At 40.5% G+C, this 23,903-nt stretch overlaps 1 protein-coding gene across 4 annotated transcripts in view; it reads left to right on the top strand.

Moving 5' to 3' along the window:
- Nucleotides 1-23,903, top strand: part of YEATS2 (YEATS domain containing 2) — a 121,054-nt gene that overhangs the window by 58,481 nt on the left and 38,670 nt on the right. For 2 of the 4 annotated variants that reach the window (XM_066347208.1, XM_066347209.1), the window contains exons 9-15: nucleotides 7,084-7,132; nucleotides 9,490-9,666; nucleotides 12,645-12,887; nucleotides 16,509-16,667; nucleotides 18,149-18,252; nucleotides 19,755-19,862; nucleotides 20,373-20,555. In XM_066347208.1, the coding sequence (XP_066203305.1) occupies nucleotides 7,084-7,132; nucleotides 9,490-9,666; nucleotides 12,645-12,887; nucleotides 16,509-16,667; nucleotides 18,149-18,252; nucleotides 19,755-19,862; nucleotides 20,373-20,555 (1,023 nt within the window). The remainder of the gene's footprint in view (nucleotides 1-7,083; nucleotides 7,133-9,489; nucleotides 9,667-12,644; nucleotides 12,888-16,508; nucleotides 16,668-18,148; nucleotides 18,253-19,754; nucleotides 19,863-20,372; nucleotides 20,556-23,903) is intronic. The other 2 variants (XM_066347210.1, XM_066347212.1) reach the window with 2 other exon arrangements.

Here is a 23,903-nt window from a genome sequence, read left to right as displayed (position 1 = left end):
CGACCGGGATCCACCCGGCACGTCCAACAGGGGGCGATGCTCTGCTCACCAGGGGGCGATGCTCTGCCCCTCCGGGACGTCGCTCTGTCGCGACCAGAGCCACTCCAGCGCCTGGGGCAGAGGCCAAGGAGCCATCCCCAGCGCCCAGGCCATCTTTGCTCCAATGGAACCTCGCTGCGGGAGGGGAAGAGAGAGACAGAGAGGAAGGAGAGGGGGAGGGGTGGAGAAGCAGATGGGCGCTTCTCCTGTGTGCCCTGGCCGGGAATCGAACCCGGGACTTCTGCACGCCAGGCCGACGCTCTATCACTGAGCCAACCGGCCAGGGCCGGAACATCTTTTTGAGTGTGTTATGCTCTCTGCTATAACACTCCTTTATCCTCTGAGGGTTGGGGGAGGGGTTGCTTTACAGTTGAATGTATGTTCTTTAAAAAGATGAGCTAGTCAGATCATCGGAACACTTGAACTTCTATCCCGAGCTCACTGTTATTGTTACCTGGGGCTAATGTTTTTGTTGTTAATTTTTCTATTGATTTGAAAGAGAAAGGGGGAGGGAGGGAGAGAGAGAGGCAGATAGAGCATCAACTCGTCTCTTTGAGTTGCTCCATTTAATTGTATATTTGTTGATTGTCTCTCACACGTGCCCTGACCAACTGGAGGTTGAACCTGTGGCCTCTGGTGCGTGGGGATAGTGCTTTATCCACTGAGACACCCAGCCATGGCCGGCTAATCTTTTTAAAAAATATTTACTTATTTTTCTGTAAAATGAGGCAAATACAGGAAGTCCTCAAATCATATTTTGTTCAAAGTCATTATAATGATGAGATGTCATAGGAACTTCTGTTTATATTAGCTTATAGTCAATTTCGTTATACTATGTTTCGCTTAAAGTCACAGAACCTATCAATGACCCTAAGTAAGGAGTTACTATAATAAGCAGTGTCTGTTATCTCATAAAGATAAACAGTATATTTGTTCTCTAAGAGTAAAGACTGAAATGAACATATTTTAGAAAATACAGTGTGTCCGTAAAGTCATGGTGCACTTTTGACCGGTCACAGGAAAGCAACAAAAGACAATAGAAATGTGAAATCTGCACCAAATAAAAGGAAAACTCTCCCAGTTTCATACCTATTCAGTGCAGTTTGATGTGGGCTCACGCACAGATTTTTTAGGGCTCCTTAGGTAGCTATCCCGTATAGCCTCTACAGACTCGTCACTGACTGATGGCCTACCAGAACGGGGTTTCTCTACCAAACTGCCAGTTTCCTTCTACTGCTTATCCCACCGAGTAATGTTATTCCTATGTGGTGGCGCTTCGTTATAAACACACCGATGTTCACATTGCACTTTGGTCACGGATTTGAATTTAGCAAGCCACAGAACACACTGAACTTTCCTCTGTACTGTCCACATCTCGACTGGCATGGCCATGGGCTGCTCTACTGTATACACGGTGTTACGTCATCATCTGCGCATGCGCACATGCTGCCACATCATCCTGCAGAAACTAGGAGGGTTTTCGTTTTATTTGGTGCAGATTTCACATTTCTATCGTCTTTTGTTGCTTTCCTGTGACCGGTCAAAAGTGCACCATGACTTTACAGACACACTGTATAAAGTACTGTACAAGGTTGTAATATTTTTTATTGGTATTGTCAGAATCCTTTGCCAATATATTCACATGGTTTGTTATGCAGCTATTATAAATTATATTTTACAAAGTGTTTCTACACCTGGGGAAAAATTACCATTACATATAGTAAGTAGAAAGCACAGAATATAAAACTGTATAGTATGAGGTTAACCATGATTTGAAAAAAAATACAAAGAAAGTATACCAACATGTTGGCATACATAACTGAAGTAATGATGTTGTGGGCTATTTCCCCTGCTGTTTTAAGTATTTTTCCAGTTTTACATAATAAACATTTGACTTTCATAGTTGGAAGACATAGCATTTTTATTTTTAATTTTTTTACAGGGACAGAGAGAGAGTCAGAGAGAGGGATAGATAGGGACAGACAGACAGGAATGGAGAGAGATGAGAAGCATCAATCATTAGTTTTTCCTTGCGACACCTTAGTTGTTCATTGATTGCTTTCTCATATGTGCCTTGACTGTGGGCCTTCAGCAGACAGTAACCCCTTGCTCGAGCCAACGACCTTGGGTCCAAGCTGGTGAGCTTTGCTCAAACCAGATGAGTCAGCGCTCAAGCTGGCAACCTCGGGGTCTTGAACCTGGGTCCTCTGCATCCCAGTCCGACGCGCTATCCACTGTCCACCGCCTGGTCAGGCAACATAGCATTTTTTTAATGTTCCTCTTGGCCATCTCTGCAGTAGTCATATATACATTTCCTAATATCGAACTTATCCCAAAGCACCCTTAAAATGGCTTACCACATAGTTCCCATTAATGACTCCTAAAATTGAACTAAACAAGTCTGGGTTCATCTGCAGAATTCTTTGTTCCCTTTGTTCTACAAATGCACCTTTTCAACTTCAAGGCATGCTGAAATCTGCCCTCCATTATTTGTTCCGCAACCATAGTAAAATAGCACTGCTTAACTTCATGTGCAAATTATCTTCTAGAAATTACTGTCAGACTAGATTGTTTTATGAGCTGAGAGAATAACTCAACCCAAATAAAGAACATACAGTCACTTCTACTTTGTTCAATGGGGCAGAATATGCTCCCACTTACTTAGAGGAATGTCTAAATTAGTTTTGCTTTCCTTTGATCTTATTTTAAGCACGCATGTACCTTCTCATATTGCACTGGACCCAGCCCTTATTCCTAGGATAAAGGAAGTTGTTTGCATAGTTTTTGTACATATTGTAATGTTCATATCACTTAGAGTTCCTGGTAGAAGATTGAGACACAAATAGTATTTTAAAATGATGAATTTAAAGCATTTCTTGTCAGGTTTTTGGAAAACTTAATTTTACTATTTATTATGTATCAATTGGCCTTGAGATCTTAAACATCTGTATTGTGACCATATGATTTTTATTTGTACTGGAGTATCATTTTCCCTGTTATTTCCGTGTTAACCCTCAGAGCCAACTTTGGTTTTCCCTTCTTTGTTCTAAATATCCATTCAGTTGCATACCATTCTTTCTTCATAATCTTCTATTCTACCTTTTTACTGTCTCCTGATTGGCTTATTTTATTTTATTTTATTTTATTAGCAAGAGGGGTGGATAGAGAGAGATGAAACGTATCAACTCGTAGATGCTTCATTTTAGTTGTTCATTGATTGCTTCTCATACATGTCTTGATGGGGGGGGGGGTGCAGGGGGAGCTCAGGCTGAGCCAATGACACATTGCTCAAGCTGGCAAGCCTGCACTCAAGCTGAATGAGCCCATGCTCAAGCCAGCAACTTCGGGGTTTCAAACATGGGACCTCAGCATTGCACATGTTGTGCAATGGACCGGTGGTGGACACTCGAACCACTGCACCACCACCGGTCAGGCCTAATTAGCGTCTTTAATTCTAATCCATCCTTTTCCCCTCTGTTCATTCTGCACACCACCATTAGTCTTCCTAAACTAGGAGAACAATTATGCTATTTCTCTCTGAGAAACCTTGATTGAATCCCTGTCATTCAAGTTCAGACACCCCTGCCTACTAGTCAGAGCCCTTCACAGTTTGACTGAACACACTGCCCCTGAATTACCACACAGGAGTCCCTGTACGAGCACCTGCTCCAGCCACGTCGGTCTGTTCATTGTAGAAGTGCCGTGGCCTCCCTGTGATTTCTCTCATGCTCTCCCCCTCCTGGATCGCCTGTTTGGAATTTTTTTCATTCTCCAAGTTCCAGTAACTTTTCTTGGCTAGTTAATTCTGTATATTCTGAATTTTGTAGTACATAACAAGCTTATTTGACACTATAATAGTTATATTAAATACTAAATAGTCTAAGTGTCAGTCACATAAAATTTAAAGTTCCCTGAATGTATGAAATATCTGTATCCTGCATCCCCGACAGGTAGTCATTGAAGCTCTTCTCACCATCGCTGTGGAGCACAGCAATTCCTGAAAGAGCCCATTTATTCACTTAGTAAAGAGCTGTTTGAAACTTTTTTTATAAATTTACCTAAAACTGCCTTTTTTAAAAACCTTGATCTTATTTGTGCTAGTTTGATTTCTGGAATAGCACAAAACAGGACTTTTTCTGTTTTACAAGAACCCTAAAAATGTTTAATGATAGCATTTATGACTCTCAGTCATTTCTTTTCCAGACAAAACCTGCTCTTGTAGCATTCCTTTCTGTCTTTCTTTCTTTCTTTTTTTTTTGAGAGAGAGGCAGGGAGAGAGAACCAGACAGAAACATTGAGCTGCTCCTGTGGGTGCCCTGACTGGGGAGTCGAACCGGCAACCTCTGTGCTCCAGGTTGACACTCCAAACAACTAAGCTCTCTGGCCAGGGCTTAATTTATATATATTTTGAGACAGAAATAGGGGGGTAAGGGAGGGAGGGAAGCATTCATCTGTTGTTCCACTCATTCATGCATTCATTGGTTGCTTCCGGTCTGTGCCCAGACAGGGGATCAAATATAACCTTGTTATTTTGGGGCGATACTCTTAACCAACTGAGCTAACTGACCGGGCCTCTTGTAGCATTTTGTATAGCCTGTGTTTTCCAGTTCCTCTTGTCATTTGATAATAGTTCTGTTTTATGAATGTCTCCTGGAAATTGTTGTCCCAAGAATGAAACAGGCCAATGCAGGATAGAAACTACATTATTTCTATGCACTGGAGAATATGAAAATGATGTAGCTGAAAATATTTTACACAGTCTTTGTAAACATCATTAAATGACTGCATAATACTGCATTTCTCCATGTATAAGACGTGTCCTTTTTCAAAAAATTTGGGGTCTAAAAACTGGGTGCGTCTTATACAATGGTTGTAGCTCTTTTTACTTGCATTTTCTGCTTTTTTACCCTTCTTGATTTTTTTACTTACATTTCCTGATTTTTTGAGCTTGTTGTCTTTGCTCTCGTTTCACATTCATTAGCGATATATTACGGCAGGTTACGTTTTGCCACATTCTGCGTGGATATGGTTCAGAAAAATTTTTCGTACAGTGCTGAATTCAAGTTAAAAGTGATCCAGGTTGCAAAAGCGAATGGAAATTGTGCTGCTGACCATAAGTTTGGTTCTCCTCCGACTGAGAAATCAATCAAGACTGGCTACGGGAAGGAGAAACCCTACTGAAAACACCACAGCAGAAGAAGGCCATGAGAGGCAAGTCAGCAAAATGGCCTGATTTAGAGAAGGAATTGAGGATATGGATCGAAGAGCAAAGAACAATTGGAATTTCTGTGTCCACAAAGATGGTTCAGCATGAGGCAAGAAGAATTGCTGATGAAAAGGAAGTTACTGATTTCAAAGGAGGACACAGTTGGTGCTTCAGGTTCATGAAACGGAATGGACTAAGCATGCGTACACACACCAGACTTGCCCAAAAGATGCCTGAAAGCTATGAGCAGAAGGTCCTTGAATTTCGTTTTGTCATTCAGTGTCAGAAGACACATCAGTTTGAGTTGGGACAGATTGCAAATGTGGATGAAGTCCCCCTTCAATTTGATGTCTCAACTAACAGAACTGTTGATAAGAAGGGGGTGAAAACTGTAACTGTGAAGACAAGTGGACATGAAAAGAGACATTATACAGTTGATCTAGCTTGTTGTGCCAATTGGACCAAGCTGCCTCCTATGCTGATTTTCAAACACAAAACAATGCCTAAAGCAGACATTCCTCAAGGAGTGATTGTCCGTGTTCATGACAAGGGTTGGATGGATCAGGATGGGATGAAGATCTGGTCTGAGAAAGGGACCAGGTGGGCTCTTACACAAACCTGCCCTATTTGTGCTTGATCAATTCAGGGCACATATAACAAAAAACACAAAGGAGATTGCTGCAGAGCAAAAAATAAAACTTGCCTTCATACCTGGAGGCTTGACACCCCAGCTCCAACCACTTGATGTCAGCATTAATAAACCCTTCAAAGCTGCTGTGAGAGACGAATGGGACCAATGGATGAAGTCTTCTGAGGACAATTTGACACCAGCAGGAAGAGTTAAGGAACCAACTATCGGAGAAGTTTGTACCTGGGTGAAAGGATCATCCTGGGATAATATCAAGATTGAGATCGTTGTCAAGTCATATAAGAAGTGTGGCATTTCAAATGCCATAGATGGAACTGAGGACAAGGTGATATATGAAGACAGTGATTCAACATCAGACACAGGTGAGGACAAGCTAATGAATGGGAGTTTTGACAGTGATGAGGAGTTATATGAATTTTATGATGAATAAAACTTGAGTTCAATAACTTTATGTAATATATATATATATATATATATTTTTTTTTTTTTTTCAAATTTCAGGCCCCAAAATTGAGGTGTGTCTTATACATGAATACGTCTTGTACATGGGGGAATATAGCACTTCATAAATTGATAGTTGATGGTTTACTTCTTAAGCATGTCTCTATTGCTGGATGTTTATATTGCTTTTATTTTTTGTGGTTATTAATAATGCTGTAGTAAACATCTTTTTGTGTAAAACTTCTTCCACTCTTAGATTGTCCTTAGAATGGATTATTGAAGTATATAGTTTTGACCTGACCTGTGGTTCAGTGGATAAAGCGTCGACCTGGAATGCTAAGGTTGCTGATTTGGAACCCTGGGTTTGCCCGGTCAAGGCCCATATGGGAGTTGATGCTTCCAGCTCCTCCCCCCTTCTCTCTCTCTCTCTCTTCCTCTCTCTTCTCTAAGATGAATAGCTAAAGTTCTTTAAAAAATTAATTAAAAAATAATCTTTTTTAAAAAAGTATAAAGTTTTATTAAAAGTATAATGACTACTTATATGTCTGAGGTTGTTTGTATTAATTTTACTCAATTTTTCTGAATATTAAGAGAGTTTTTCTTGAAGTGATGAATTGATACTTTATATTATGAAAAATTAGGTCCTATAATATAAGACTTGTGGTAGAAGAGGTTTTTGATAATATTGTATCCTAAGATTTATAAGTAAGCACAATGAAACTGAACTCTTTCTTTTGTCTTTCGATAGCTGGATAGAACTTATACTGGCTTGCAGACTCTTGGAGCAGAGACGGTAGGTTTTTTTCCTACAATTTTATTTGGGAACAAACAGACTGAAAATTGATTTTTGTTTTTATTTTATTTTTTGTATTTTTCTGAAGTTGGAAACAGGGAGGCAGTCAGACAGACTCCCGCATGCGCCCAATCGGGATCCACCTGGCATGCCCACCAGGGGGCGATGCTCTGCCCATCTGGGGCGTCACTCTGTTGCAACCAGAGCCGTTCTAGCACCTGAGACAGAGGCCATAGAGCCATCCTCAGCGCCCAGGCCAACTTTGCTCCAGTGGAGCCTTGGCTGTGGGAGGGGAAGAGAGAGACAGAGAGGAAGGAGAGGGGGAGGGGTGGAGAAGCAGATGGGCTTCTCCTGTGTACCCTGGCCGGGAATCGAACCCAGGACTCCTGCACACCAGGCCAACGCTCTACCACTGAGCCAACGGGCCAGGGCCTGATTTTTGTTTTTAGTTAGAAAAAAATGAGTGCTAAATTTTAAAAACCGTTCATATCCCCTTTTTGTTTATTTATTTTTTTTAGATGCAATAAAATACATGTAAAATGTACTGTTTTTAAGTGTATGGCTAAAATATTATTAAATATATTCACATTTTGTGTAGTCATTGCTATTGTCTTCTTAGAAAACTAAAACTAACCATTTACAATAATTCTCCATTCTCCTCTGCCCCCAGCTCCTGGCAGTTACCCTTCTACTTTCTATCTGTATGAGTTTGACTACTCTAGATACAGTATAAGTGGAATCATACAGTGTTTGTTTTTTCGTAACTGGTATATTTCACTTAGCACACTCTCAAGGTTCAACCATGTTGTAGCATGTATCAGACTTTCTTTCCAAAAAAGTCTGAATAATGTTCCATTTATACACATTTTGTTTATCCATTTATCTGTCAGTGAGCACTCAGTTGCTTACATTGTTTGGCTATTGTGAATAATGCTGCAAAGAATTATATTTGAGTATATTTGTTCAAGTCCCTGCTTTTAATTCTTTTGGATAAATATCCAGAAATGAGATTGCTGGATAATACTGTAATTCTGTTTTTAATTTTTTGAGGAACTGCCACTCTGTTTTCCTTAGCAGCACCATTTTACATTCCCACCAACAGGGCAGTGCGTACGGGTTCTAATTCTCCGGCACTTGTTTGTCTTTTTGATTGTAGCTATCCTGATGGGTGTGCAGTGGTGTTTCATTGTGGGTTTGGTTTGCATTTTCCTAATGGTTAATGATGTTGAGCATCTTTGCATATGTTTATTGCCATTTGTATGTCTTCTTTGGAGAAATGTCTTCAGATCCTTTACTCATTTTTGAATCAGCTTGTTATTTTTGTTGTTGAGTTTGAGTCTCTAATCAGATATGTGATTCACAAATATTTTCTATTATATGGGTTACCTTTTTACTCTCTTGATTCTGTTCTTTTGAGTCACAAAAATTTTTAGTTTTGACATAGTTTAGTTTTTCTTTTGTGCCTGTTTTTTGTGTCATATCTGCAAAATCATTACCAAGTACAATGTCGTGAAGCTGTGCCCCTATATTTTCTTTTAAGAGTTTTATTGTTTTTAGGTCTTATGTTAGGTCTTTGAGTTAATTTTTATGTTAGGTCCATTTTGAGTTAATTTTTGTATATGGTGTGAGGTGAAGAGCCACTTTCATTCTAATGGATGTGGATTGCCAGTTTTCTCAGCAACATTTTGTTGAAAGACTCCTTTTCACATTGAATGGTCTTGGCATCCTTGTCAAGATAATTTGACCATATATGGGAGAGTGTATTCTATATTCTAGTCCAACAATCTGTATATCTTTCCCTAATGCCAGGATCACACTTTTAATTACCATAGTGAGGCACTGGTCTGGGTAGTGAGGAGACAGGGTTCTGTACAAGATAGCTACTATTCTCAAGAGTTATATTCTTGGTCTGTTGAGAATGGAAAGAAGGTATACTGTAAGCATAAAAGCAAATAAGGATTCATTTACAAATAAATGCTATAAAGAAGAGAATAGGTGGGGGACAGGAGAGTTGCTTTATCTAGGTTGGTTAGGAAAGACCTTTCTGAGAAGATGACGTTTGATTGAGACCTACTGGTGAGAAAGAGACAGACATGGTACGATTTGGGGGAAGAGTGTTGTAAAGCATTTAAGCAACAAATGAAAAGACCCCAGTTTTATGATTGGTTTTACTAAATTATCTATTAAGCCAGAATATATTTTTGGATAATCCTTTAGGTTCTGAGATTGAAATTGTCTTTGAAGTATGGTGGAAATTATTTGTCAGCTCTCTTAGAGGACCATGTTCTTAGAAGGTTTGGGGCTTTCTGGGACATTGATGATGAACTCATGAGCCCAGTTATTGCCCGGTTTTGTAGGTAGTGGATGTTGAGCTCCACCGGCATTCTCTTGGGGAAGACTCCATTTATCCTCAGTCCTCCGAGTCAGACATCTCTGATGCCCCACCATCTTTGCCTTTGACCATTCCAGCCCCAGTGAAAGCTTCCTCACCAATAAAGCAGTCACATGAGCCAGTACCTGATACCTCTGTGGAGAAAGGTAATATATTTTTTCTTGTATGGAAATGTATTTTTCCTTATATGGAGGAGTCATTCTGGGGCATTCCTTTCTCTCATATTTGTATAATATTGACATTGAACTGCTGCTCCCTTCAGAGACAGAGTATATGGAAATTTTCCATAAGCAGGCATGCTGCCTCTACTACATAGCCTTGTTATCCAACAACCCAAATGCATACTCTTCTCAGAAAATATTTTTTTAAGTTCTACTAGCATTTTATAGAACTCAAAACTCATTATAAAGCATCAATTTTTTTAAAAAAACATAAATTACATTTATGTTTTATGGCTATATTGCTTATTTTGTAGATTCAACAAAAAGCTGTACTCTTTCTTTCTAGGACATACCTGAATAAATCAGTGTTACAAACTGGACACTACCACAGATCTCACTTAAGTGTGACAAATTGCTTATTAAGGAATAGGCCCTGTTCTTCCCATGTTACAGAATAGAGCAAAACTTCCAATTAATAGTACTGAATTGGAACACGAGGTTCACAAGCTTGTATGTGCCTTAGGGAAGGTGACTTGAACACCTCTCAGTTTTAGCTGAGCTGGGAGAAACACAGCTTCTTCCACAGTGAGGTGCAGTAGCCGGCGGAGGGCGACCCTACCTCCTCCTTTCACCTGAACGAGGGAGCCAGATACTGTTTCCTGTAAGGGGGTGATTCCTTAACAAAAACATTATTTCTGATTTTGCATATAAATGTGGGATTTTGTAATACAAACTTTTAAAAACCATTTTTTCTGTTAAATGTTTTTTGTCTCTTGAGGTTTCTTTTTCCAACAGGTAACTCAGAGATAAGCAAGGCTTCTCGGTCCAGCTTAGGGGACTTCCATCATCACAGTTAAAATCAAGCAGACAAAAACAGTTGCATTTTTAAGTTGTGTCAGTCTTTTTCACTAATGGAAAAACTGCTTCTCATTGGTCTCAACATGGGGAAACTGTAAATAACCATCTGATAACAGCACTGTGATGTGATTGTGTCCAGCGTTATCACTGTCATAGAGCATAGATCTTAATGTCTCTTTTCAACCTATTGTTGCATTATAACCCTTTTATTAAATATTATATATAGTGAATTATAACTAATTCAGTGAGTTACAATTCTTTTCATTTAGTAGACATTAATTAAAGATACCATGTATTTTAAGCTATGCTATGATTATATGTAGTAAATACAAAATATATTGAATTTTGCCAGGTTTTGAGGTGGAAGAAAATTATGCTTTTTCCTGGAGTTAGAAAGCATTACATTTTTATTCTTTGATGATTATGGTGGTTTCATCTAATAAATTACTGGTCTCGTTCCCAATTGTGTGAACAGGAAACTTAAATAACTAATCTTATTTAAAATAGAAGATGATTCATAAATAAATGTTTTAGGTATTTAAGTGTTCACTTATGTAACTTACAATAAGAAATAAAATAGGTTCTAAATGGTATTAGTTTAATCTCTTAGCCTACATTTTAATATGGTATTAATATTTTAACTCTTTTATAAAATCTCAACTTTATTTCTCTTTAAATTTGTTACTTCTTTATGGGCATTTAATAAGACATGACACAGATTAAGTGAATACTTTCTTTTGTGTTTTTTCTCTTCTCTAATTTGAACAGTTTTTCAATTCCTATATAAAAAAATGGGAGACCATAGTGAGCTTATTTACTTTTTATATTATCTAGAGCAGTGGTCCCCAACCCCTGGGCCAGGCCATTTGGTACTGGTCCGCAGAGAAAGAATAAATAACTTACATTATTTCCATTTTATTTATATTTAAGTCTGAATGATGTTTTTTTTGTTTGTTTTTTTATTTTATTTTATTTTATTTATTTATTTTTTTATAGTGACAGAGAGAGAGAGTCAGAGAGAGGGATAGATAGGGACAGACAGACAGGAACGGAGAGATATGAGAAGCATCAATCATTAGTTTTTCGTTGCGACACCTTAGTTGTTCATTGATTGCTTTCTCATATTTGCCTTGACCGTGGGCCTTCAGCAGACCGAGTAACCCCTTGCTTGAGCCAGCGACCTTGGGTCCAAGCTGGTGAACTTTTTTGCTCAAGCCAGATGAACCCGTGCTCAAGCTGGAGACCTCGGAGTCTCGAACCTGGGTCCTCCGCATCCCAATCTGATGCTCTATCCACTGCGCCACCGCCTGGTCAGGCCGATGTTTTGTTTTTAAAAAATGACCAGATTTCCTGTTACATCCGTCTGAGACTCACTCTTGACGCTTATCTCGGTCACATGATACATTTATCCGTCCCACCCTAAAGGCCAGTCCATGAAAATATTTTCTGACATTAAACTGGTCTGTGGCCCAAAAAAGGTTGCGAACCACTGATCTATAGTATATAATATGTTTTCTAACTTTTAAGAAGAAGCATTTTAACAAAATACAATTCTATGCATATTTAGATTTGCTAAAAAACATGACAGCCGGCTCCAAATGGGGTCCCTTATGCCAAGCCTGTGTCTCCACACTGAAACTTAATGTGATTACAGTTTTGGCCTCTCCCCAGAAATGCAATCTTAAACCAGTCAATTAAGAGTCCTTAGGCAATCTGCCTAATAGGCCCCTCCCCTCTCCTAAAGGAAAGTGACCTTACCACAACCAACTTGCTTTTTGTCCTATAACTTGCTGTTCCTTTCTGCCTCTGAAAGTCCTTCATTTTTTTCATCTGTTGGGAGTTCCTTTCTTTCTGCTAGATTAAATCCTGCTTGATTCATGAATCATTGAATAAAGTCAATAAAATCTTTAAAGTTTACTCAGTTGAAATTTGTTTTTTAAAGCACTATCCAGTACTGTGGATTGTGTTTATTTTACTGCTAGTAAATGGATTAAAGGGTTGTTGAAATGACAAGGGATTTTATTGTTTCATTTTTCCTCCATAGTGGTAAGATTTTATTATTTCAAAGTGATTGATGACTTTTTATTTGCCTGTTTCATTTCAAGCAGGATTCCCAGCCAACGCTGAGACTGAGAGACCCACGACATTTTATTCTTTGCCATCTTCATTGGAACGAACACCCACCAAAATGACAGCATCCCAGAAGGTTATGTTTTGTTCTCATGGCAATTCAGCTTTTCAGCCAATAGCATCAAGCTGCAAGATTGTGCCGCAGAGTCAGGCTCCCAATCCTGAGTCCCCTGGGAAATCCTTTCAGCCTATCACCATGAGCTGCAAGATCGTTTCAGGTATACAGATGATGTGTGTGAAGTTGATATGCATAAGTTGTTGGAACCTGGCAAGATAGCTTGGTTGCTTGGAGTGTTATCCCAGTATACAAAGGTTGCATGTGGGATCCCTGGTCAGGGTACATGCAGAAACAGATTAGTATTTCTCTCTCTCTCTCTCTCTCTCTCTAAAAATCAATCAATAAATATTTTTTAAAAAGTTGTCAAGACTGACCAGGCAGTGGCACAGTGGATAGAACATTGGCCTGGGATGCTGAGGACCCAGGTTCAAAACCCCGAGGTCGCCGGCTTGAGCACAGGTACATCCAGCTTGAGCGCGGGGTTGCTAGCATGAGCGTGGGAACGTAGACATGACCCCATGATCGCTGGCTTGAGCCCAACGGTTGCTGACTTGAAGCCCAAGTCACTGGCTTGAGCCCAAGAGTCGCTGGCTTGAGGAAGGGATCACTGAATTGTCTGGAGCCCTCCCAGTCAAGGCACCAATGAGAAAGCAATCAATAGCCTGACCTGTGGTGGCACATGGATGGATTGTCAACCTGGAATGCTGAGGTTGCTGGTTTGAAACCCTAGGTTTGCCTGGTCAAGGCACATAAAGGAGTTGATGCTTCCTGCTCCTCACCCCATTCGCTCGCTCTCTCTCTCTCTCTCTCTCTCTCTCTCTCTCCCCCCCCCTCAATAAAATAAATAATTAAGAAAAAAAGAAAGCAATCAATGAACAATTAAGGTGCCACAACTATGAACTGATACTTCCCATCTCTCTTCCTTCCTATCTGTGTCTCTCTCTCTTTCTCATTCTTTCAATTTAAAAAAAGAAAAAAGTTGCCCACCCAGTTGATGGCACAGTGGATAGAGCATTAGACTGGGATGCAGAGGACCCAGGTTCAAAACCCCAGGGTCACTGTCTTGAGCACGGGCTCATCTGGCTTGAGCACAGGCTCACCAGCTTGAGCGTGGGGTCACTGGCTTGAGCATGATGGGGTCATAGACATGACCCCATGGTCGCTGACTTGAGCCCAAAGGTCACTGGCTTGAAGCTCAAGGTTACTGGCTTGAGCAAGGGGTCACTTGCTCTGCTGTAGCCCCCTGGTCAAGGCACATATGAGAAAGCAATCAATGAACAACTAAGGTGCTGCAAGGAAGAATACCTGCTTCTTATCTCTCTCCTTCTCTTCCTGTCTCTGTCTTAATCTGTTCCTCTCTGACTCTCTCTCTGTCCAAAAAAAAGTGGCCTGACCAGGCAGTGGCGCAGTGGATAGAGCGTTGGACTGGATGTAGAGGACCCAGGTTCGAGACCCCGAGGTCACCAGCTTGAGCGTGGGCTCGTCTGGTTTGAGCAAAAGCTCACAAGCTTCAGCCCAGGGTCGCTGGCTCGAGCAAAGGGTTACTCAGTCTGCTGAAGACCCGCAGTCAAGGCACATATGAGAAAGCAATCAATGAACAACTAAGATGTCACAATACGCAATGAAAAACTAATAATTGATGCTTCTCATCTCTCCGTTCCTGTCTGTCCCTGTCTATCCCTCTCTCTGACTCTCTCTGTCAATGTTAAAAAAATGAAAAAAATGACCTAAAGCAAAGATATCAAAAGCAAAAACAAAAAGCCATCTATATGGAAACAATTTTTGCGTGAGGCAAACGAAATTCAAAGAGGTCAAATTTTCATTTCCTAGAATCAGCACAGGTAAAATGTTTGTTAGGCTTTTGGTTAAATTTAAAGTGAGTTATATATGGAAACCAGAGCAACTAGTAATAGAAAAAAAATTGGGACCTTTAGGTTTGGAGTTGAAATATCTTTTATGCTCTCTAACCACGAGAGAAGTTATTCATTCCTATTATCAGTAGGTAGTTCACTTTCAGCAAGGTCAACTGTCCATTGCCTCCTGAGTTTCACATTTGCATTAGGTAAACTTTTAGTAAGAATATGCTTTATGGCCCTGGCCGGTTGGCTCAGTGGTAGAGCATCGGCCTGGTGTGCAGGAGTCCCGGGTTCGATTCCCAGCCAGGGCACACAGGAGAAGCGCCCATCTGCTTCTCTACCCCTCCCCCTCTCCTTCCTCTCTGTCTCTCTCTTCCCCTCCCGCAGCGAGGCTCCATTGGAGCAAAGTTGGCCCGGGCGCTGAGGATGGCTCTATGGCCTCTGCCTCAGGCGCTAGAATGGCTCTGGATGCAACAGAGAGAAGCCCCAGATGGGCAGAGCATCACCCCCTGGTGGGCATGCCAGGTGGATCCCGGTCAGGCTCATGCGGGAGTCTGTCTGACTGCCTCCCCGTTTCCAACTTCAGAAAAAACAAACAAACAGGCCCTGGCCGGTTGGCTCAGTGGTAGAGCGTCAGCCTGGCATGCAGAAGTCCTGGGTTCGATTCCTGGCCAGGGCACACAGGAGAAGCACCCATCTGCTTCTCCACCCCTCCCCCTCTCTTTCCTCGCTGTCTCTCTCTTCCCCTCCCACAGCTGAGGCTCCATTGGAGCAAAGATGGCCCGGGCACTGGGGATGGCTCTATGGCCTCTGCCTCAGGCGCTGGAGTGGCTCTGGTCGCAACAGAGCGACGCCCCCTGGTGGGCATGCCGGGTGGATCCCGGTCAGGCGCATGCGGAAGTCTGACTGTCTCCCCGTTTCCAGCTTCAGAAAAATACAAAAAAAAAAACCAAACAAACAAACAAAAAGAATATGCTTTATGGTTTTGCCATACCACCTTAGAAAAGAGTGAGTCAGTAAAACTGTTTAGGTACTCAGAGGTGTCTATATAATACTTAAAGAAAGGGGGATAAAAGGGTGTCTGTGGTGTAATGAAAACTAAGCAGAAATATGATCCAAGTCTTCGAAAACGATGAGAAGTAAAGAATGAATGCCTAACTGGTTAGAAGCACTTAGGAACTTGTTGCTTCAGAGGTGGAAAAGGCAGTGTATAAATTCATTTGAAGTTTAGAGAAACTCATGATGGCAAATTTGATCAATAGGAGACATTAGAGAATATATTAGTGGTACATTTGGTGACCTTTGAGCATATTCTTTGGGAAGAAGAATCTCTGGATTGTGGCTGTGACACAGTATGGACAGAGACTTTTGTCTTGGGTGGATGAATTTCTTATTTTCCTATTGGAAATTAATTGCTAATGAAGACTCCTGGTTCCTAAGTCTGGCTGTTCACTTACTAACATCCTCACTAATTTTAACATCTTTGAGTATAACCTGTATTCTAACAACCTGCCTAAGTTGTTAAGAGATGTAATAACTAGGGATTCAGTATTTCACACTGTTACGTAAAACATTGCTTTTTGAACTTAACCTGCCTGCAGGGGAACTTGTGAAAATACAGATTTATATTCAGTTGGTCTTAGTAGGACCTCAGAGTGTTTCTAACAAGTTCCGCAGTGGTGCTGCTGTCGGTGCTGGTCTGCAGATGAGGCTGTAGGGAGTGGAACACGCTGGTCTCTGGCCTCAGCTGCACTGCCGCTGCCGCTGCCACTCAGCCCTGAGACGTGCAGCCTCCTTCGCTTCTCCCTGTCTGTCACCTTCGCCTGGCAGCTCTGCCCTCTGTCACTATCTTCCAGCACCTTCTTAAATGGGTCGAATATATCTATTTTGTTTAGTTTATTTTTTTCTCTTTTTAATTAATAAAGGTTCCCCTATATCAACGCCAAGTCCATCACCATTGCCTCGAACCCCAACTTCCACTCCAGTCCATGCGAAGCAAGGCCCTGCCGGCTCTGTTCTTAGTAACCCTTATGTTCTCATGGACAAGCCAGGGCAGGTTCTTGGAGCCGCCACCCCCACCACAGGTGTGTGTCTGATCAGTGTTGATGCGATCCAGAACATCTGGTCTTTCTCAAGGATGAGATCCTAGCGTGACTTCGTAGCCATATACAGGGAGAGTGAATTCTCCATCCACAAACAGGAGGAGGGACATAGCAGAGTAACTCCAGTGCTGTGACTCTGACGGAAGATTTTAGAAAGCTCTAGTTTTAGAAATTTACTTAAGTTTTCTTTTTAGTTTCTAAAGATTAAAAGTGAGTCATTACAATTTTTTCCAAAAAATAAAAAGAGTTGATTTTATTTCATTTGGAAAACTCTTTTGGGGGGAGGGGGGCTGTGAGCAATGTGGCTGTTAACTTTATCAGATTAAGCTTTAGTACAAGAATAACTTTGTGAGCCATGTGTATTTCACCCCAGTCAAATAAAAGTCATCTTTACTTTTCTGTGAACAAGATAGACGTTGCATGTGGAAGGAGTAGTGTGCCTGACCATTATAAAAAGAAGCCGCTGCTAGGCAGAATAAGAAGGCTTGGGATTCACCATAGTTGTCATCATAATCTCATGTAACCACAGACTGCTTTTGGGGCTTTTTTTTTTTTAGTTTTTTCACTAAATTGTTTTATTTATTCCCTTCAATTAAACTCTTTGAACACACATTACTAAGTGTAAACTCCCCCATAGTTTTCACTTTTGATTAAGAGAAATAGTGAAAAGAGAAATGAAATAAGAGAGATGACTATAAGGTAATGAATAACTTTTTTTACAAATACTTTTTTAACCCCATGAATGTGTGTTGGGCCTTTCCAAGTAGGGTTCTGAAAAAGTTGGTTCCTTTAACAGTGATTGTAATTGTGGAAGTACTTTAAAAAAAATGCTGCTTTCAGAAATTACCTGATAATCTTTTAAATATACTTAGGGATGCCTAGTACATGTCCTTTGAGGATGTTTAGTTTCAGCAATCAGCCAAATGTCTTTGCAATTTTGGTAAATGGGTAGATAATCAGATACCATTTTTGGTCTTGACTTGTTTTAACTGTAGCTAATGTAACTTATTTTATCAGACTCTAAACGCAGTTATACAGATGGAATATAAAATGTTTGATGTTGGCAGTATTTTCAAATAGATGTAACCTTCTAGTGAAACGACTTTGAAGGAGCAGCTAGCATTCACTTGAACACATAGGTTTTGGCACATTGTTAAATAACCAATACCGTTATGTTAAAGTGTCCTTTTATGTAACTAGCAGAGTTTATATGTCTACTTGCTTTACTTACACTTTTACACCTCCTTACTAGCTGCTTGTCCCTTTTCAAGTTAGTGAAGTGGTCAACGTGGTAGGATAAATCCTCAAGTGTTTTTTCTATAGCAATTTCAGGCTTGTAAGTTTTCAGTCCATAAAAATGATAAATAATGGGAAAAGGGGAGGGTGGTAGAAAATGCTTTAAAATTCCATTTTGCAAATTTTATTTTGTTTATACTGTACTTTTTCATCTCTCTTGCTTACAGGAAGTCCTACAAACAAGCTCTCTAGTGCCTCTCAGGCCTCCCAAGGGACAGGCTCCCCTATTCCTAAAATTCATGGAAGTAGTTTTGTAACATCTACTGTCAAGGTAACACTATTGCCTTATTGCACTTTGCTAGTTTCAAAGACTGTGTTTGAGTTGAACAGTAAGTTGTCAGTTGATACTGCAAATTTCATAAAGTACAACCTTCAGTCTAGTAAGCGTCTTAAAGATCATCTTACTCCAGACTCTCCACCTTATCTTGATCCTTTCTTAGTGTAGAAAATGTTTCTCCGCACCCTGTCAGTTGGCTGCCCAGTATCTGTTTGCAATCTTACTGTGATAAGGTGGCCTGTTTTGGGGTGGGAGGGCGTAACAGCTTTGTTATAAAATTTTCCTTATAAAAATATGCTTTTGATACTTCATTTCTTTTTTCCTATTCTTTTTTGCACCAACAGGAGTAACTGTATTTCCTTATTTCCTTTTCCACTTATCAACCATTTGGTTACTTAAAAATAATCCTTTCCACAATTTCTTTTTCATTTTTCAGGGTAATAAATCCTTTGAAATTTGAAATTCTAAATGTAGTTATCTGACTTGTTCAGATGAAAGTGTTAGCTACCTGCTCACTGTTTACCAAAGACAATTCCTGCTGTTTGGTTATTGAATTTATTTGTCCTTGTCCTGGCTGCCTTAAGGTTAGAGCGTTTGAGGTATAAACTCCTGTGTGAGAACACCTGAGAAGTCAGAGATCATCTCTTACATGACTAGTGCTAACATAGCATTTCTTATTCTTAAGCACTTAATGGTGATGATACTGAATAGGTTCCTGGTCCAAGGTGAGGGAACTGTAATAATTCCCTTTAAAGTCTTAATTCTTTGCCAGTCTGTGTTTTAATATTTGTTGTTGATCTTTTTATTACACAGGTGGTGTACTTTTTTTCTTGCCCATAACATTTATTTATAACAAATTGCCTCTGAGATTTGCATTTTGTATTTGAGAATGAGACAAATGACATTATTTTGAATGTTGGCTTTTGCTGTATTTGCATTTGCTAATTGTTCGAGTTCTTTTTGTTGTTTTGTTTTTAAATGCTTACTGAAAAATTTCCCCCTGTGTCCTGGATATTTATTCTGAGTATAGGTAAATCAAGTTGTGAGTACTGTCAGAAGAGTGAATATGCTGAAACAGTGTAACTGCCTGTTTCATTTATTTGGTGCCTAAGTTCTAGGGATAGAAGAGAAACAAAGCATGGTGTCTGTCTTGTAGTAGCTTACTTACCACTTGGCAGGAGACTGGACATGGAGACCAGTGAGTCCACCAGGTATTACAGGAAGTATGATAGGGGTCTTCCAGTACACAGTGGGGCGCAGACGAGTAGGTGCCTGCCAAGTTAACAGCCTTTCTTTGTTTTGGATTTCTGAAATAATATTAAAGTGCAAATGTTGAGGCTTGGAAGACCTTAAAGAGTTTTGGGCTTTTTGTTTTGGTTTGGGTTTTTATGCTGCTAGAGACTGTCACAGATTTGTATTAAATGTTAAGTGAGTACAGAGTATCTGAAATCATGCATTTGATCCTAATTGTACAACATATATTTGTACATTCACAGCAAGAGGATTCTTTGTTTGCATCCATGCCACCTCTTTGCCCAATTGGGAGTCACCCTAAGGTTCAAAGCCCCAAACCTATAACTGGAGGACTTGGAGCTTTCACAAAAGTGAGTATTTTTTTAGGAGATTATCCTGGAAATCGATTATGGTCTCGTTACATAGGTTTTCTTTGTGGCATGTTGGAGTTGACTGACACTACCTATGTAGCATGTGATATATACAACACATAACTTTGAAGTCTGTCTCAATCGCAGACCAGACTCTACTCTGGAGGCCTGCTTGCCTTTGTTCAGCGCCGTCCACAGGGCAGCCCCAGAGTCCCGCCAGCTGGCAGCTTCCCAGCACAGTGGCGCCTCTCCCTCTGGGGCCATTTTGCCAGTGTTAAAACCAGTGACTAGGTTGAGTTTGCAGATAAACAGGATCAAGTCCAGGTCCTACTTTTGGTCCCTTTAATAGCTGTTACGGGCTATCTTTAAGAAGTGGTGTTGCCCTTCTGGTGGAATCATTCTTTACAGACCACGTGTCGTTCATTTATCCCTACAAACAGAATAGATTCAGATATTAGTAGCTTTTTTCTTGGGATGTTTATTCAGTATCATTATCATGTTTTTTGCAAGGTAATCATCAAACAGGAACCTGGGGAAGCCTCTCACGTGCCCACCACAGGAGCTGCCAGCCAGTCACCACTCCCGCAGTATGTGACTGTGAAAGGGGGTCACATGATAGCCGTGTCCCCTCAAAAGCAGGTCGTAACTGCTGGAGAAGGGACTGCCCAGTCACCAAAGATGCAGCCCTCCAAGGTTTGTGTTGGGCAGGGATGGGGAGGTCAACAAGTATATGATCATTATTTGCCTAAATAATTGACAGGTGCTGAAAAGATAAGGTGACAAGGTTGCTGATCCCAGAAACACCTGTATAGGAACACCCCATTGGAAAAGCAAGCCAGCCAATGTTAAACCCATCTGCTTTTACAGTAATCATTGATGAGAGCAGGGCCTGTGTATCATGGAAGGTCCAGAAACAGTCGAAGAGGCAAAGGGACACTGTGTGGCCTCGCTTGCAGTGAAGGGTATTGACTTCATGGACACAACCTTCCACATGGTTCAGCCTAAAGTGGGTAACTGACAGGAATAAGATCTACTGTTTTACTTCTCTATTTCTGATAGGAGAGTGCTATAGTTTATACCGCCGATGTCCCAGCTGTGGGATCTGTTTGATAATCCTTGGCTTTTAGGAGACTCATTTCTTTATAATTTGGAAGTGTGGGGAATTTATACATTGGGAGAACTGTGAAATTGCACATAGGTTCGTGTGTTCCTGTAGCTAATAAGTGACAGAGGGTTTGAACCCGAGTGTGCTGACTCCAGGACTCGTTCCAGAGCTAATCAAACTCTGTAAGATACTGTGTGTGACCTAAACAGGACTTTAGAACATCCAGACTTAAAGTACCTCATTTTTTGGGCAGATATATTCTAAAGCTATTAAGAACATTATATGAAGTGTTTGCTTTTCAAATTGAGAGCCAGCTTATCTAGGAAGAGTGAATTGTTTTGAGAGGAATACTTTAAAACAGAAAAAGATTTTAAATATTTTGGTTAGTCTAGACTAGTGTTCAGCGGACTGGCGGTTGCAAAACACTGGTCAAGAACGCCTCAGATAGATCAAGATAAAAATTTACAGTGTTATACAGGTGGTTCTAAAATCTGTGGGAGTTCATTAACTACTCTCCCAAACTGATCTAGTTATAACAGTCATCTGGATAACATAGGCCCCTATCCCATGCTTATGGAATCACAATCTTCTCGGGGACCCTAGGAATCTGGATTTTAAAAAAGCTCTCCTACGGACTCATGGTTAGGCAAATTTAGGAACCACTGAGCTACAGCATCAAACTGGACTTTGTGGCTTCTGTAGCTAGAATCAGTAAGACCTGGGCCTCAACTGCTTCCTAATGCTCCCGCTGTTGTTTCGGTCAGGAACAAGTGTTATATCAGTGTCATTTAATGAACGAGTTATTGCCACACGGACTTCCTACTCAGACACTTCCTATATGTTCTTCAAAGTCTATATTTTACTTCACCTGGAGATGTGGTATTAGTGATTTAAGTTTTTGAATATAGCACTGCTGTTTATGCCCAGAAGCTCAAGATAAGTTAATTTCCACTTTGTGCCACTTTGCATTTTGCAAATCCATTCATCTAGTAATGCTAAACAACTGGGACTAAACAAGTGGGACTTTCTTGTCCCACTGCCACCTGCCTAATAGCAGTGAAGAGTAAGAGGAAGTGGATGGGTTTGTGCTCGAATGCCCTGAATAAAAGTTAAAGGCACCTAAAAAGAAAAGCCACAGAAGAATGTGAAAGAACTGCAGAGAAACACTAGAGCGTGAGAAAAAGACATCACTGTTTATCCAGGAAGTTGAGTTCATGCTTTGGACTCCAGATAAGGAGCTATCTGCAGGTACAGACAGTCCCTGGTTATTGTTGAAGTGCATTCCTAGAAACTGCTAAGAACCAGAAGCCTTAACCAAATGATACTCTTTTTACCTTCCATACACGTTGGCCTAATAGAAACACAGTTTGTCTATTTCATGAAAGTAGAGAAGGGTATGCTTTTGACATGAAAAGGGACAGGAATTAGTTGGTTCGTATGGAAAGCCTGCAGAGTATATTGTAAAAAGAGCATGAATTTCAGACTAGAGCTTGTTACACATCTCAGACCTCAGACTGATTACTGGTGTAACTTGGACAGGTTATCTCTGGAAGAATTGCCTCTTTCAAAGGTGTAGGAGAATTTTAGTCCATTTATATAAAGGATCCAGCACACAGCAGGCGCTCAATAGATGAGAGTAGCTAACATCTGTGACTGAAGATGAGCCCTCTGTATGCATGTATGGGTACCATGGTCATGGTTATTATCATTGTGTACTAAATTGTAATTGGCCGTATTCTTCAGTGTCTGGAGGGAAAATCACATATACAGAATCTTTACCTTCAGGTCACTCAAGAAAATTCTGACTTGCAGAGGTCTATAAGGGCACAGGAAGGACAGAAATAGAAACAGTGAATCAAGATGGTGTATTTATAACAATACATAACAAAGGAATACAGAGAAGGTTCTAGGCCAAAATCTTGTATTGTTTAAAAAAAAAGCAAAACTAGTTTGGGGTTATGTGTCCTGAGTAAGAGCCTTCCCTGTGGTGTCGTATGCAGCTGTGTGCAGAGCCCCCAGGAGAATGCCACACTGCCTCATTCTCAGGGTTTTTTAGAACAAAGGAGGAGCTGTTCCTCTTGTGAGGGCTGTGCTCCTCGTGGATAAGCTTTGCTAATAAAAACTGCCCTCCTGTGGCCAACTTAGGATACCACATTTTATTTGGCTCTTAGAGGGACTATCATATCCTGGAAATTTTGAAGCAGTTGAGTGTGAAGATAGAGTTTGGCATGAGGAGGGGAAAGCAAGTCAGATGCATGGAATTTGGGGAAAGAAATTAAAATAGGTTCAATATGTATGTATTATTTTCCTTTAGGAACTCTGTTTTCTTTAGGAACACAAAGATAGACTGTAATTTAGCTTATGCAGTTGGTTATTACATTTGATATATTTAAGAAATGTGAAGACTTGTTCTTAGGAAACAAGTTTAACTGCTATAACCAAGAAATCCAAAAATCAGAGACTTAAAGCAGTCTGTTTCATACATTATAGCCCAGTAGGGAGTTCTGGTGTGTTAATCCCACAATCACAAGAATCTAGACCCCTATTTAGTTGCTCTGTCACTATCGAAATTTGTTTTTTCAGCTTGTGGGCTATGATAGCGACTTCATCTCATCCTACCACGATCACACTTCTGGCCAGCAGGAAGAGAGAAGGGAAGCGGGGGCGGTATAACCCTAAAGTTGAAATTAGATGACCATACCAACTTGTGCGGGGCTAGGAAATATAGTCGATATTCTTTTTTATTTTATTTTATTTTTTTGTGGTAGAGACAGAGAGTCAGAGAGAGGGACAGATAGGGACAGACAGACAGGAAGGGTGAGAGATGAGAAACATCAATTCTTCGTTGCGGTTCCTTAGTTGTTCATTGATTGATTTCTCATATGTGCCTGGACCGAGTGACCCCTTGCTCGAGCCAGCGACCTTGGGGTCAAGCT

The sequence above is a fragment of the Saccopteryx leptura genome, chromosome 8, assembly GCF_036850995.1.
Source record: "Saccopteryx leptura isolate mSacLep1 chromosome 8, mSacLep1_pri_phased_curated, whole genome shotgun sequence".
In the NCBI taxonomy this organism is placed as follows: domain Eukaryota; kingdom Metazoa; phylum Chordata; class Mammalia; order Chiroptera; family Emballonuridae; genus Saccopteryx; species Saccopteryx leptura.
Note: the sequence above shows the minus strand (reverse complement) of the source record. Positions and strands in the feature narration are given on the sequence as shown.